Source organism: Mobula birostris, chromosome 1 (assembly GCF_030028105.1).
Source record: "Mobula birostris isolate sMobBir1 chromosome 1, sMobBir1.hap1, whole genome shotgun sequence".
NCBI classification, from domain to species: domain Eukaryota; kingdom Metazoa; phylum Chordata; class Chondrichthyes; order Myliobatiformes; family Myliobatidae; genus Mobula; species Mobula birostris.
In genome coordinates, this window is record NC_092370.1 from 117273637 (window position 1) to 117290530 (window position 16894).

The following is a 16894-nucleotide window of genomic DNA, read 5'->3' on the forward strand; positions in this document are numbered from 1 at the left end:
TTTTTTTCTGAACAGCCGTGCAAGGCAAAATGTCCTCTTCCTGTTTCTCTCCCTTATTTTCTTATGATGAAAATGGAGGCTCTTGTGCAGCAAGGGCTGCTGAGGACAAGGTTCTCTTGCAGTCACAAACATGAAAAAATCTGCAAATGCTGGAAATCCAAAGTAACAACACACACACAATGCTGGAGGAACTCAGCAGGCCAGGTAGTATCTGTGGAAAAGAGTAAACAGTCGTCATTTCAGGCTGAGACCCTTCATCGGGACTCTGTTCTGGTCCTGATGAAAGGTCTTGGCCTGAAACGTAGCTTGTTTACTCTTTTCTATAGATGCTACCGTTGGGCTTGCAAACACGAGGAAATCTGCAGATGCTGGAATTTCAAGCAACACACATAAAAGTTGCTGGTAAACGTAGCAGGCCAGGCAGCATCTCTAGGAAGAGGTACAGTCAACGTTTCGGGCCGAGACTAGGCACATAGAAACATAGAAAATAGGTGCAGGAGTAGGCCATTCGGCCCTTCGAGCCTGCACCGCCATTTATTATGATCATGGCTGATCATCCAACTCAGAACCCCGCCCCAGCCTTCCCTCCATACCCCCTGATCCCCGTAGCCACAAGGGCCATATCTAACTAACTGAAAGAAGAGCTAGTAGCTATGTCTATCCACAGCCTCCTCTACTGTGAAGATGAAGCCACACTCAGGTTGGAGGAACAACACCTTATATTCCGTCTGGGTAGCCTCCAACCTGATGGCATGAACATTGACTTCTGAAACTTCTGCTAATGCCCCACCTCTCCCTCGTACCCTCTTGTTGAGATGCTGCCTGGCCTGCTGCGTTCACCAGCAACTTTTATGTGTGTTACTACCTTTGGACTGCTGAGTTCCTCGAGAATTTTGTGTGTGTCCTTCCGTAATGGATGCGGCCACACAATGGGGCTGATGAGCGCGGGAGAGGGCTGGCTCCTGCTGTTACAGGCGTCACCACTCGGTGGGGCTGCTGAGCAGGAAAGGCGCGTTGTGACCGGCTCCTGCTCTTACAGGCGTCACCACTACGTGGGGCTGCTGAACAAGGGGGAAAGGGGACGCGTTGTGACCGGCTCCTGCTGTTACAGGCGTCACCACTCGGTGGGGCTGCTGAGCAGGAAAGGCGCGTTGTGACCGGCTCCTGCTGTTACAGGCGTCACCACTCGGTGGGGCTGCTGAGCAGGAAAGGCGCGTTGTGACCGGCTCCTGCTGTTACAGGCGTCACCACTCGGTGGGGCTGCTGAGCAGGAAAGGCGCGTTGTGACCGGCTCCTGCTGTTACAGGCGTCACCACTCGGTGGGGCTGCTGAGCGGCTCGGACGGAGTCGTGACGCGTCTCCCAGGCTGTGAGAGTCGATCGCGATCCCGCTCTTTGAGCTTCGGTTTCTTCGCTTGGGGTCGGCTGGGCCTGGCGAGGGTGAGTCGGGGCTTGGGATGGTGGTAGCAGCCCGGCAATCAGTCTCCACCTACAGCCCAGTGGGTCTGGGCCGGGTAAGGACGGCGGTGGGCCCCGCACCTTGGGGTGAGGGCCTGTCGCCGGTGTCCCGGGGAGGGGAAGGGGGAGATGGGCTAAATTCTCGGCCTGTCCCCAGTGAAAGATCCCGCGCTACAGCTGGTGCCCGCTGATCCTGAAGGGGAGTTCCGCGGGGCGCTGCGGATATTCTGGCTTCAGGGGGGAGAGATGGCATCAGTGCAGGGCATTAACGAGGAACTGGCCTCGAGGGTACTCAACGGGGTCGAGCAGATGTTCCCTGGAGCGGAGGCTGTGAGGGGCCGATGCAGATTGACAAAGTTGATAGGGGTGGGGGCAGTAGAATGGAGACCCCCCCCCCCACGGAAGAATGTATTTTATTGTTAAACATGTACTGAGGTACAGTGAAGAAACAACTCTGCAAGCTATCCATCCAAAACATATGCTGTACCTCTTCCTAGAGATGCTGCCTGGCCTGCTGCGTTCAGCAATGATTTTTATGCGTGTTGCTATCCAAAACATAGTGTTTTGGGAGAGTACAGGGGAAATGCAGTAGCAGAATGCAGAATAAAGGTATTAATGTAGATGGGTGTAGTAGGTAGCATGAACATAATGGGCTGGCAGACATCCCACCTCTCCTGGAAGTTCCGGGAGTCTCCCGCATGTCGATAGCGGCTCCCTGATGCCGGGCAATTATATACAATATCCCGGAAATCGATTTTTTTGAGAGTGAGTGGGAGAGCGAGCATCCTGATCGGTCTCGCTTCGTGCTAAGTAGACCTATCAGTTTTCTCTGTGGGCGGGCTTTACGGTGGACCTCAAAAGTAATGACAGTGTGCCTCGCTGCACTGTTCACGACATGTGACTTTTCCATTGCCCATGATGGGTTAAAATGTAAAAGACTTGTTGAGGTGAGTTTAACACGTGTCATCTGTTCATTAGCGTAGCTAACGTTATTTAAACTGGTTGGCTAGCTAGCTGCTCTATTGATGTCCTATGTGATGAGGACAAACTCCCTTTAGACTTGCTTCAAGTCGTAATAGAATAAACATGATAATATTTTAATGTCAGATTTTCTGCATATACCTAACTTGGTTTACAGATTAGACAAAATCACTAAACAAAATATTACATTCATCCTTGGAGGTCGACCGGGGGAGGAGGGGTGCTACCTCCCTGAAATGAGTTTTTGCAGGTTGGGATATCTGGGCTGGAGGACACCACTGCATTGTGTGACTCCATGAAGAAGTGTGAGGCAGAATATTGAGTGATGTGCAGAAGCAGGGGATATCCTCAAAGGTTAATAAGAATGCTCCCTTTATTAACTGAGGTACAGAATACAGAGCTAGAAGGTCATGCTAGACCTGAATACAACTGTAGCTGGTCACAAATTGAATACAATTCTGGTCACTTTATAAAAACACTGCATCAGGTATACTGGATACATCGCTGGGGGGAAAAAAAGAATTAGCTGTAAGGAACTGGGTCATTTTGTTTTTGAAGAAGTTTAATTTAGATGTATAAAATTACTAGATGGACTAAGGTAAACTAAATATCTGAGTGGAGGAATCAAAAGCCAAACAGAATAGATGTAATTTGTAGAATAATTATTGGGGAGATGAAGAAACAAAATTGATCCGGAGAGTGGTGGGGATCTAGAATTTGCTGTCTGAAGGGGTGAGAACACCTCAGCACACCCAGATAATATTGGAGACGTACTTGAAGAGCTATACTCTGCAGGGTCAGGGACCCCCTGCTGGAAGGTGGAGTTGAAAATTGACATAAAGGACTTCTGTGCCATAAACTTTATATGAATCTGAGGTGCCAATAAAATGTCCCAACAAGTGAATGGAACAGGTGATCTGAACGTTTTACCAGAACCTGAATTTGTTGGAAAGTTGCAAGCCCCTTTAAACTGCTGTACTGTAGTCGTCACACACAAAATGCCGGAGGAACTCAGCAAGCCAGGCAGCATCTACGGAAAAGAGTAACCATAGATTCTGACTGGCCTGCTGAGTTCCTCCAGCATTTTGTGGGTGTTGCTCGGATTTCCAGCATCTGCAGATTTCCTCTTGTACTGTGGATTTCCTCTGACGGCGTGCGTATAAACACTCCTTTTTTTGGCAGGGGTAATGGCAGAAGGGAGGATTTGTGCCCTCAGTTTTCTCTCGGTATGCCTGTTGACCTTCCTTTGGAACAAGTGCAGTGGCCTTGCCGATCATGTTGCAGAATGTCCTGTGCTTGGTGAGCATAACCACATAGAGCAGCCAGATCCAACGTCTGTGGCTATGGACAGGCGCAAGGCAAAGTTTGAGCAGAAGTATTACCTGCACAAGCTGTTCAGTCAATATGGTGAAAACGGTACACTCACAATGGAGGGACTGGAGAAGTTACTGTGCAACATCGGGGTCGGAGGGATTGGGACGATGGTAACCAACCACGAGCACGTAGACCACGTCGCCAAGAAACGCACAGTGTTAGCGGAAGGAACCATCCGTCACCACTGTTGTCCCAGCTGCCGACAGATCCAGTTGAAAATCGGCTTGCAGACCACTCCCAAAGAGGTTGGGCATTTCCCAAAGTTGGTCTTGTCTAGCGATAAATCTGGAGAAGAGCAGCACGCGAGGCCGGCACGCAGCCCTCCCAGTATAGTGTCCCTGCCAACTGAACCATCGGCACCCCTTGAGCTGGGTGCCCAGCTTGCCACAACAGTTTGGTACCCCAGCAATGCAGGGAGACAACTGCCGCCTGCATATTCCACCCACGAGGTTGCCAAAGAGGCCCAGAAGAGAAATCATCTGCCTGAAGAGCATGTAGATAAAGACTTGAAGAAAGAAGAGGTAAGATTCTTGGTGTCTTTCACTCTCTTAAGAGTGTCAAAGGGTTTGTGGGGAGGAGGCAAGAGAATGGGTTGGGAGGGATAACCAACGTCAGGGATGCGTAGTAAGAGCTAGCTTTCAGTCGGGAAGGTGATCGAGATTTTAAAGGCAGAGCTTCACGGCGGCTTCTCTGAGTTGAGGAGCAACCAATTCATTAGAAAGAGCCCATTAAAACGGCGCCGGTGCAAGTGGAACGGCCGTTCCTGTGAGTGTGCCCGTGCTCAGAGTGGCTTTGGCTCACCGGGCCTGGGGGAGGTGGGTTGTCTTGCAAGTTACTCTCACTCTGTCCTTCTTTGTTCATTCATGGTCTATTATAGGGCATAATAGATTACTGAGAATAGCTCCCGGGGTAGCGTTTTGTACTGCGTGTGGGATGTGGGAAGTCTGGGAGATGTCCAGTCTCCCAGATAACCATGTCTGCACCAGGTGCAGCGAGCTGCAGCTCCTGAGAGAGTGTATTAAGGAACTGGAGCTGCAGCTCGATGACCTTCGACTCATGCGGGAGAATGAGGAGGCGATAGAGAGGAGCTACATGGAATTAGTCACCTCTAGTTTGCAGGAGAGAGGTAACTGGATGACTGTCAGGAGGAGGAGGGGAAATGCAGATCCAGCGCAGAGTAAATCTGTGGCCATTCCCCTCAATAACAAGTGTACAAGTGTAGATAATATCGAGGGGGTGGCCACCGTGACGGAGTCTCTGACGCAGTCAGCAGAGAGGTGAAGAGGACTGCGGTATTGATCAGAGATTCTGTAGTCAGAGGAACAGTGACGAGGTTCTGTGGGTCCAATAGGGGCACTCAGTGGTACGTTGCCACCCTGGTGCCAGGATCAGGGATGTCTCGGATCGGGTCCATGGCATTCCCTCAAGGGTGAGGGTGAGCAGCCAGAAGCCTTGCTGCGTATTGGCACCGATGACATAGGTAGATGAGGTGAGGGGGTCCTAAGATTTTAGAGAGTTGGGTAGAAAGCTGAGGTACAGGATCTCCAGAGTGGAAATCTCTGGATTGCTGCCCATGCCATGTGCCAGTGAGGTTAGGAATAGGACGATTTGCCAGGTGGATGCGTGGCTAAGGAACTGGTTCGGGGGACAGGGCGTCAGATTTATGGATCATTGGGACCTCTTTCGGGGAAGGTATGACCTCTACAGCTAAACCGAAGGGAGTCCAATACCCTTGCGGGCAGGTTAGCTTAAATTGTTTGGGAGGGTTTAAACTAATTTGACAGGGGCGTGGGAACCAGAGTGATAGTGGTGAAGATGGGGTAGCTGGTTTACAACAGAGGCAGTGTGTAGTGAGGAGAGGCTATTGATAGGGCAAAATTGCAGTCAGGATGAGTTGCAACATAAAAGGCAGACAAAATGGAAAAGGGTGAATACAGGACTTGAAGTTGTTTGAATGTGCGCAGTATGCGGAATAAGATAGATGAACTTGTAGCAGAGTTACAGATAAGCGTGATATTGCAGGCATCACTGAATCATGGCTGAAAGAATATTATAGCTGGGAGCTTAATGTCCAAGGATACACATTGTATCAAAAGGACAGGCAGGAAGGCAGTGGTTGCATTGTTGCTCTTTTGGTAAAAAACTAAATCAAATCATTAGAAAGAGGCGACATAGGGTCCGAAGGTGTTGAATCATTGTGGATAACTGCAAAGGTAAAAGACCCTGATGGGAGTTGTATACAGACCCCCAAACACTAGTAAGGTTGTGGTCTACAAGTTACAATGGGAGATAAGAAATTGCATGCCAAAAGGGCAATGTTACAATAGTTTTGCGGGATTTCAATATGCAGGTAGATTGGGGAAAAAAGATAGGTGTTAGATTCCAGGAGGGGGAATTTTTAGAATGCCTACAAGATGGAGATTTAGAGAGGCTCGTGGTTGAGTCCACTAGGTGATCAGCTATTCTGGATTGGGTGTTGTGCAATGAACCAGAATTGATTAGAGAGCTTAAGAAAGAAGAACCCTTAGGGAAAATTGGTCATAATATGATCAAATTGACCCTGAAATTTGAGAAGGACGAAGTAAAAGTCTGATGAATCAGTGTTACAGAGTAAAGAGAGTTGCAGAGGCATGAGAGAGGAGTTGACCAGAATTGATTGGAAAAGAACACTGGCAGGGATGATGGCAGAGCAGCAATGGCTGGAATTTCTGAAAGCAATTTGGAAGGCACAGAATATATACATCCCAAAGAGGAAGAAGTATTCTAAAGGCAAGATGACATTACCATGGCTAACAAGGGAAGTGAAAGCCAACATAAAAGCCAAAGAGGTATATAATAGAGCAAAAATTAGTGGGAAGTTTTGGGAAGACTGTAAGACCAACAGAAGGCAAGTGAATTAAGTCATTTAAGAAAGTAAACGTGGAATGTGAAAATAAGCTCACCAGTAATATTAAAGAGGATCCCAGAAGTTTCTGCAGATGCATGAAGTGTAAGAAGAGGTGAGGGTGGCTATCCAACTGCTTGAAAGTGATGCTGGAGAGGTAGTAATGGGGGACAAGGAAATTGGCAGTCAAACTAAATAAACATTTTGCATCAGTCTTCACTGTGGAAGACACTAAGAGATTTGGTGGAAGTTCCAGGTGTCGGGTCATGGGGTGTGTGAAGTTACCATTACTAAAGGGAAGGGTCTTAGGAAACTTAAAAGTTTGAAGGTAGATAAGTCACTGGGACCAGATGTTGTACACCCCAGAGTTCTGAAAGAAAAAACTGAAGAGATTGTGGGGGCATTAGTAATGCTCTTTCAAGAATTACTGGATTCTGGAATGGCTTCAGAAGACTGGAAAATTGCAATGTCACTCCACTGTTCCAGAAGGGTGAGAGGCAGAAGAAAGGAAACTATAGACCAGTTTAGTCTGACCTCAGTGGTTGGGAAGATGTTGGCATCTATTAAGCATGAGATTCCAGGGTTCTTGGAAGCACATGATAGAATAGGCCGTAGTCAGTATCCTTTCCTCAAGGATAAATCTTGCCAGCCCAATCTGTTGGAATTCTTTGAAGAAATAACAAGCAGAATAGGCAAAGGAGAATCGGTTGATGTTGTGTACTTGGATTTCTAGAAGGTCTTTGATAAGGTGCCACACAAGAGGCTGCTTGACAAGTTACGAGCCCATGGTATTACAGGAAAGTTTCTAGCATGGATAAAGCAGTGGCTGATTGGCAGGAGGCAAAGAGTGGGAATAAAAGGGGCCTTTTTTGGTAGGCTGCCAATGACTAGTGGTGGTCCACAGGGGTCTGTGTTGGAATTGATTCTTTTTATGTTATATGTCAATTATTTGGATGATGGAATTGATGGCTTTGCAGACGATAGGAAGGTGGAGGGGCAGATAGTTTTAAGGATACAGAAGGTCTTAGATTAGGAGAATGAGCAAAGAAGTGGCAGATGGAATACAGTGTCATGAAGTATATAGTCATGCACTTTGGTAGGAGAAATGAGATGATGACTAGTTTCTAACTGGAGAGAAAATACAAAAAACTGAGGTCAAAGGGACTGTGGAGTCCTTGTGCAGGATTCCCTAAAGGTTAATTTGCAGGTTGAATCTGTGGTGAGGAAGACAAGTGCAATGTTTGTATTAATGTCAAGAGGACTAGAATATAAAAGCAAAAATGTAATGTTGAGACTTTATAAAGCACTGGTGAGGCCTCACTTGGAGTATTGTGAGCAGTTTTGGGCCCCTTATCGTAGAAAAGAAGTGCTGAAACTGGAGAGGCTTCAAAGGAGGTTCACAGAAATGATTCCAGGAATGAAAGAATTGTTGTGTGAGGAGTGTTTGATGGCTGTGGGCCTATATTCACTAGAATTTAGGAGAATGACCTCATTGAAACCTATCAAATGGTGAAAGGCCTTGATAGAGTGGATGTGGAGGAGATGTTTCCTATGGTGAGAGTGTCTAAGACCAGAGGACACAGACCCCAAATAGAGCGGTGTCCTTTTAGAATGGAGATGAGAAGGAATTTCTTTAGCCAGAAAGAGGTGAATCTGTGGAATTCTTTGCCACAGGCAGCAATGGAGGCCAAGTCTTTATGTATATTTAAGGCAGAGGTTGATAGATTCTTAATTGGTCAGGGCATGAAGAGATTCGGGGAGGCAGGAAATTGGAGCTGAGAGGAAAATTGGATCAGCCCAGATGAAATGGTGGAGCAGACTCGATGGGCCAAATAGCCTAATTCTGCTTCTATGTCTTATGGTGCCTCTAACTTTGTCATCCTACAACAAAATCAGTAATTTGCATTTATATAGCACCATTAATGTGGTAGCTCACCCCCAAATGACTCCAATGTATCTGACAATGGACGATATTAGACGAACAGCCGAGGGTTTTGAGGAGTGACGGGGTTGGTTGGGGTGATGGATTTTGAGGAGTGACGGGGTTGGTTGGGGTGATGGGTTTTGAGGAGTGACGGTTGGTTGGAGTGATGGGTTTTGAGGAGTGACGGGGTTGGTTGGGGTGATGGGTTTTGAGGAGTGACGGGGTTGGTTGGAGTGATGGGTTTTGAGGAGTGACAGGGTTGGTTGGAGTGATGGATTTTGAGGAGTGACGGGGTTGGTTGGGGTGATGGGTTTTGAGGAGTGACGGGGTTGGTTGGAGTGATGGGTTTTGAGAAGTGACAGGGTTGGTTGGAGTGATGGGTTTTGAGGAGTGACGGTTGGTTGGAGTGATGGGTTTTGAGGAGTGACGGGGTTGGTTGGAGTGATGGATTTTGAGGAGTGACGGGGTTGGTTGGGGCGATGGGTTTTGAGGAGTGACGGGGTTGGTTGGAGTGATGGGTTTTGAGGAGTGACGGGGTTGGTTGGAGTGATGGGTTTTGAGGAGTGACGGGGTTGGTTGGAGTGATGGATTTTGAGGAGTGACGGGGTTGGTTGGGGTGATGGGTTTTGAGGAGTGACGGTTGGTTGGGGTGATGGATTTTGAGGAGTGACGGGGTTGGTTGGGGTGATGGGTTTTGAGGAGTGACGGTTGGTTGGGGTGATGGATTTTGAGGAGTGACGGGGTTGGTTGGAGTGATGGGTTTTGAGGAGTGACGGGGTTGGTTGGAGTGATGGATTTTGAGGAGTGACGGGGTTGGTTGGAGTGATGGATTTTGAGGAGTGACGGGGTTGGTTGGAGTGATGGATTTTGAGGAGTGACGGGGTTGGTTGGGGTGATGGGTTTTGAGGAGTGACGGTTGGTTGGAGTGATGGGTTTTGAGGAGTGACAGGGTTGGTTGGGGTGATGGGTTTTGAGGAGTGACGGGGTTGGTTGGGGTGATGGGTTTTGAGGAGTGACGGGGTTGGTTGGGGTGATGGGTTTTGAGGAGTGACGGGGTTGGTTGGAGTGATGGGTTTTGAGGAGTGACGGGGTTGGTTGGAGTGATGGGTTTTGAGGAGTGACGGGGTTGGTTGGGGTGATGGGTTTTGAGGAGTGACGGGGTTGGTTGGGGTGATGGGTTTTGAGGAGTGACAGGGTTGGTTGGGGTGATGGGTTTTGAGGAGTGACGGTTGGTTGGAGTGATGGGTTTTGAGGAGTGACAGGGTTGGTTGGAGTGATGGGTTTTGAGGAGTGACGGTTGGTTGGGGTGATGGGTTTTGAGGAGTGACGGGGTTGGTTGGAGTGATGGGTTTTGAGGAGTGACGGGGTTGGTTGGGGTGATGGGTTTTGAGGAGTGACGGGGTTGGTTGGAGTGATGGATTTTGAGGAGTGACGGGGTTGGTTGGAGTGATGGGTTTTGAGGAGTGATGGGGTTGGTTGGAGTGATGGATTTTGAGGAGTGACGGGGTTGGTTGGAGTGATGGATTTTGAGGAGTGACGGGGTTGGTTGGAGTGATGGGGTTGGTTGGGGTGATGGGTTTTGAGGAGTGACGGGGTTGGTTGGAGTGATGGATTTTGAGGAGTGACGGGGTTGGTTGGAGTGATGGGTTTTGAGGAGTGACGGGGTTGGTTGGAGTGATGGGTTTTGAGGAGTGACAGGGTTGGTTGGGGTGATGGGTTTTGAGGAGTGACAGGGTTGGTTGGGGTGATGGGTTTTGAGGAGTGACGGTTGGTTGGAGTGATGGGTTTTGAGGAGTGACGGGGTTGGTTGGAGTGATGGATTTTGAGGAGTGACGGTTGGTTGGGGTGATGGGTTTTGAGGAGTGACGGGGTTGGTTGGAGTGATGGATTTTGAGGAGTGACGGGGTTGGTTGGAGTGATGGATTTTGAGGAGTGACGGGGTTGGTTGGGGTGATGGGTTTTGAGGAGTGACGGGGTTGGTTGGAGTGATGGATTTTGAGGAGTGACGGGGTTGGTTGGAGTGATGGGTTTTGAGGAGTGACGGGGTTGGTTGGGGTGATGGGTTTTGAGGAGTGACGGGGTTGGTTGGGGTGATGGATTTTGAGGAGTGACAGGGTTGGTTGGGGTGAAGGGTTTTGAGGAGTGATGGGGTTGGTTGGGGTGATGGGTTTTGAGGAGTGACGGTTGGTTGGGGTGATGGGTTTTGAGGAGTGACAGGGTTGGTTGGAGTGATGGGTTTTGAGGAGTGACGGTTGGTTGGGGTGATGGGTTTTGAGGAGTGACGGGGTTGGTTGGAGTGATGGGTTTTGAGGAGTGACGGGGTTGGTTGGAGTGATGGGTTTTGAGGAGTGATGGGGTTGGTTGGAGTGATGGATTTTGAGGAGTGACGGGGTTGGTTGGAGTGATGGGTTTTGAGGAGTGACAGGGTTGGTTGGGGTGATGGGTTTTGAGGAGTGACGGGGTTGGTTGGAGTGATGGGTTTTGAGGAGTGACAGGGTTGGTTGGGGTGATGGGTTTTGAGGAGTGACGGGGTTGGTTGGAGTGATGGATTTTGAGGAGTGACGGGGTTGGTTGGGGTGATGGGTTTTGAGGAGTGACGGTTGGTTGGGGTGATGGGTTTTGAGGAGTGACAGGGTTGGTTGGAGTGATGGGTTTTGAGGAGTGACGGGGTTGGTTGGAGTGATGGGTTTTGAGGAGTGACGGTTGGTTGGAGTGATGGATTTTGAGGAGTGATGGGGTTGGTTGGTGTGATGGGTTTTGAGGAGTGACGGGGTTGGTTGGGGTGATGGGTTTTGAGGAGTGACGGGGTTGGTTGGGGTGATGGGTTTTGAGGAGTGACGGTTGGTTGGGGTGATGGGTTTTGAGGAGTGACGGGGTTGGTTGGAGTGATGGGTTTTGAGGAGTGACGGGGTTGGTTGGAGTGATGGGTTTTGAGGAGTGACGGGGTTGGTTGGAGTGATGGATTTTGAGGAGTGACGGGGTTGGTTGGAGTGATGGGTTTTGAGGAGTGACGGGGTTGGTTGGGGTGATGGATTTTGAGGAGTGACGGGGTTGGTTGGGGTGATGGGTTTTGAGGAGTGACAGGGTTGGTTGGGGTGATGGGTTTTGAGGAGTGACGGGGTTGGTTGGAGTGATGGGTTTTGAGGAGTGACGGGGTTGGTTGGAGTGATGGATTTTGAGGAGTGACAGGGTTGGTTGGGGTGATGGGTTTTGAGGAGTGACGGAGTTGGTTGGAATGATGGATTTTGAGGAGCGCTGAGAAGAACGGCAGAAGCAGGCATGTTTGGAATGGGATTCCCTTGGCTGTTGAAAACATGAAAAGCTGATATTGGAGGATTGCTGGGATTTTGGAATTGCAGGATTGGAGGAAGAGAGTCGGCAGGAATTTGAAAACATGGAGAATTTTAACTGTGATGCTGGAGAGCTAGAACCAGTGAAGTCGATGAGTAGGGGGCCACAGGGTAGCAGAGGTGTGGATAATGTAAGCTTCTCATATTTGTTCATGGCATGGGCAATGTGGAGACAGTTTAATGTCATCCGTGTTGGAGTCACATTAGATGAAGGGCAAGGACGTATGTGAATACGTTTGTAAATATGAGCTCATCGAAATAGAAAATGGGATTGAAAGGCCTGGATAAATTGGTGCTGGTGCTCAACAGGACGTGGGTGTCCTCGTGTACAGATCACTGAAGTTAACTTGCAAGAACAACATGCAAGTAGACAGATAAAAGAATTGCAAGAGTAATCTTGCTGCAATGATGTAGGACCCCGATGAGTCTGCTTCCGGAACTGTTTGAATAGGTCTGGTGTTCCTCTGCACTTCCCCCTGGTGGCTCTGGTTGTCGTCAGTTGCAAGAGAACATTGTGTGAGAAATTTTAAAACTCTAACTTTAATGAGCTTGAATAGATTGCAGATGGGGAGGGGTTTGAGTAGGCAGATAAGTAAGTTGATTGTTTTTGTCGGACATGCCTGTGGTACTCTTGTGTCCCTGCAGTGCCTGAATGCAGACCATTTATTCTTGTCCCATGGAATGCCCCCACATGCGACTCTGAGTGCTGAGCAGTTCAGCTACCTTTGCCCTGCCCTCCTGGATCAAATTGAAAGCAGGGCATGTATCGGACGTGAACCTGGAAAGATGTATTCCACCTATTTCATTGGGGCAGGTGAGTCACTTCATGTAATTTGGCTGAGTGCCTCCTATTGAGTGGTATACATGACTACAATACATTACTGCAATGAACAGGACTGTGGGGGTAGGGTTGTTTTTTAGTGTTTCAGGTTGAAACGCAGCATCAGCTGATGTATAATCCAGCAAATTATATATATCTCATTGTTCTGGTGAAGCTCTCCACAAAGCCTTTTAGACGTTGAGAGCTGAATTACTTCATTCAAAGATTTAGAAATATCTTGCATAACCTGCTTTTGTTTCACCATTTTTTATGAAACCAAAGGATTCATGCGTTTAACAGCTTTAGCTTAGGGAAGTAGGATTTTTTTTAAAAAAACACATTATGGTTTACAGTACCACATTATCCACTACTACAAAGGTGCATTCTTGGTGAGGAACAGGGAATAGCAAATCATTTATCAATTCACATCTTTCTATCGAATAGACTAGAATAGTGTAGTATACTTTTTACTAACCTTCCAAAGCAGTCTATTGATAAACTTCAACTTATTCAGAACGACATTGCCAGACTTTCAACTAAAATCAGGATGAGGGAGCATATCACTCCGATCCTATCTACTCTGCACGGGCTTCCTGAATCTTTTAGAATTGATTTTGAAGTTCTCTTACTTGTTTTTAAAGCTCTCAATAGTCTGGGATGGAAGTACATCACAGAATTGCTTTTGTCTTATAATCTTGCTCGAGTTCTCAAGTCGTCTTCTACCAGTCTCTTAAATTTAAACAATTTCCCTCAAAAGATAATTGGCAGGTTAGCTTTCTTGAACTACGCTCCTAATTCCATACCTAAAACTATAAGGGATAGAGATTCAGTCCAACTCAAAGCCTATTTATTTAACCTTGCTTTTAACTGACTATTTGTCTTTTGTTTTCATGTTTGCATTTTATCTCATTGTAAAGCACGTTGACCTACATTGTCCATATGAAAAGTGCTATGTAAATAAGTTATTATTATCAAATCTTATTGAAATGGTTAGAAGTTCTGTTCTTGGAAGATATAATGAAGCATTTATTTCTGCCTGTTCCTTGTTTTACGATAGCTTGGATTGGAGGATTTGTGTCTGTCACCGTCATCAGTCTGCTGTCACTTTTGGGTATCATCTTCATGCCTTTAATGAATAAGACTTTCTTCAAGTTTCTCTTGACGTTCCTGGTTGCTTTGGCTGTTGGGACACTGAGTGGGGATGCGTTTTTACATCTTTTGCCACACGTAAGTACTGTTTATATGTTGAATCTATTTTTTCAGAAGTGTAATTTTTCAAACAAAACCTAAGAGCCCACTGAGGGTGCAGCTGAAAACACTGCGAGCACTAATCTATTGGAACCATGCAACCTACTTTACAAAGGTGTACTTACTTTTGGAAACCATTTCCATATCAATATTTGTTGAGGATTTGCCTAAATTTAAGTCTCAGCATCTGAATGTTTTGCTCTAGCTGTTGACAATTCCAGGTTCTCCTAACAGCCGCTGCTCTGGGGGACTGAGTGATGAACAATAGCTAGGTCATATCAGAAGGTTGATTTGAAGGAGGGTTGTGCACCAGGTTAAGAGGTCCTTGTGCTGGCTTAAAGGGCAGTACCTCAGGTACTTTGTTACTAGATCTTGAGCAATGCTTGTGATAATCCCACCACCACCTGTACTCAAAATCCGGTATACCCATGGTCATTCTCTCTCCACCTATATGATCACCAGAATCCCAGTGAGATGTGAAACAGACATCTGCTGTGTTCAGTGCTTGTAAAGGATCCCTTGGCTTCTGTTTTGAATGAGCACAGGAGGTTTTCCCTGACATTCTTGCTGGTAATGACCCCACCACTGACATCACCCAAACAGATTACCTGGTCACCAACATTTTTGTGCAGGGTTGCTGCTGCATTCCCAATGTAATAACAGTGTCTACCCTTCAGACGTACTAAAATGATTGGGGCTAGAAATAGAATAGAAGCTGAAACTTGTGGGACTCCTTCATTACTTTGGAACTAAAAACAAGTATTCTCTTTCCAGTCTCAAGGCGTCCATCACCACAGTGCCGAACAGCATGAACACCCTGAAGAAGACCACGATCATTTGAATTATGTGTGGAAGGGGCTCACAGCTCTTGGTGGCCTTTACTTTATGTTTCTCATCGAACATTTGATAACTTTAATTAAATTGTACAAAGGGAAAAGGAAGGTAAGGCCTTTTCTGTCCCTAATATTTTAAAGAGGTTAAAGATCAGCTTTATTTGTCATATATACAGTGAAATGCGTCAAATCAAATCAGCAAGGATTGTGCTGGGGGGCAGCCCATAAGTTTTGCCATACTTCTGGTGCCAACGTAGGGGAGGGAACGTCGACTCAGACCATGGGAGGCCTGCATCGGGTGTTTTCATGCCTTACAAGGCAGAGATTGGAAGTCTGTGTGGAGCGCCACTCCTCGCACAGACACTAGAGCAATGTGTGGTTAAGTGCCTTGCCCAAGGACACAAACACGCTGCCACAGCTGAGGCTCAAACATAGAATGCCCACAACTTACTAAACCTACCCTGCAACACACGCAGAATGCTGGAGGAACTCAGCAGGCCAGGCAGCATCTATGGAAAGAGTAGAATCGATGTTTTTCTTCGGCTGTACTTTTTCCATAGAAGTTGCTCGGCCTGCTGAGCTCCTCCAGCATCTTGTGTATGTTGCTCGGATTTCCAGCATCTGCAGATTTTCTCCTGTTTGTGATTAAGCTTGCCCCGTGCGTCTTTGGAATGAGGGAGGAAACCAGAGCATCCAGAGAAAGCCGATGTGGTCAGGAGAGAACGTACAAACTCCGTACAGAATTGAACCCCTGTCTTACTACTGGCACTGTAAAGTGTTGCACCACTGTGACAAGCGGAAGGATAACTTTATTGCCATAGTAATTGTCTTGAATATTTGTCGTCTGGTTTCCTCCTTTAGGATTTTTGAATGGGAAGGTAAAACTGCCTTAGTTGTAACTTTTCATGTATGGCTAATTAATGGAGGGATTGAATCCAGATAGCAGGCAATACAGATTGTATTATAATGAGGAAATTCAGTGATACAATTGAGATTTTCAAGCAGAGAAGGTTAGGAGATTTCAGAAATATGTTTGGATGAATAAATAAAAATAAATTTTCCAGTGACAGAATTTGGCCAATGGGGCCTGGGATTGTAAGAGATTCACAGGTGAACTCTGGATTATGTGTGAATGTTTTTAACAGACCAAGTTACTTTGGCAGCAAGGAGCTGCCTGTAAAGGTGATGGAAGTGTATTTGAATGGGACCTGGTTAAGTTTTTCTCTGCTACAAGTAGGGCTCTCTCTGCCACATGTTGCCAGCATTCCTGTAATGTATTTTGCTCAGTCTTTTCAGTTTACAACATTTCACTTTTGTTTAAATCAAGGAAAAAATCTGAATATTGAAATATTTAAGGAGCTAGTGTTGATTCAGACATACACAAAATGATTTCTTTGAAGTCTTGAGTGCTTATTAGGCAGTATTGATAGAGCAAAGTATTAAAAACAGAAAGAACTGAAAATGGTCATTCGGGCAACATCAGCGGAGATAGAAACAGAGCGAATGTTTAATGTATGTTTCTGAGATCATCCTGAAACGTTAACGTTGCTCCTCTCTCCACAGATGCTGCCTGAATCTGTTTTCATAATTGCTAACAGCTCAGTTACAAAAACAATAGGTCTGAAAAATTCAGCTGATCAGACAGCATCTGAAAAAAGAAAAAGTTAAATTTGGGGTAAATGCAATGTTAAGTTGCTGAAAAGATGAGGTGGGATGCAGGGCACAAAAGGGTAGAAAACAGGAGAGAATGAATGACAAACAGTGATGGCTAATTGAGGCTTGTCGAGGCTGTCAAATAAAATATCACTCTGGGTGAAGTGTAAATAGGAGAAGTTGAATGAAACCTCAAACTGCTGGAAGTTGGGATTCTGAGAATGGGAGGACGAGTGGAGTGGCTGATTGTAATAAATTATTGTAATCAGTTTCCAGACTGAACAATGGGCTCATTGATTTCAGACAAGAATAGCACTGATAATTTCTCCACTGTGCTCATTGCAAATCTTGGCCTATTGCCCAGTCTCCA

General features: G+C 46.8%; 1 protein-coding gene across 1 annotated transcript in view; it reads left to right on the forward strand.

The window, feature by feature from the left end:
• The first annotated feature begins 1327 nt into the window (after positions 1 to 1327).
• Positions 1328 to 16894, forward strand: part of LOC140199197 (zinc transporter ZIP6-like) — a 30966-nt gene continuing 15399 nt past the window's right edge. The window contains exons 1-5 of the mRNA XM_072260852.1: positions 1328 to 1439; positions 3621 to 4333; positions 12616 to 12784; positions 13848 to 14017; positions 14813 to 14980. Coding sequence (XP_072116953.1) covers positions 3626 to 4333; positions 12616 to 12784; positions 13848 to 14017; positions 14813 to 14980 — 1215 coding nt within the window. The 5' untranslated portion in view covers positions 1328 to 1439; positions 3621 to 3625. The remainder of the gene's footprint in view (positions 1440 to 3620; positions 4334 to 12615; positions 12785 to 13847; positions 14018 to 14812; positions 14981 to 16894) is intronic.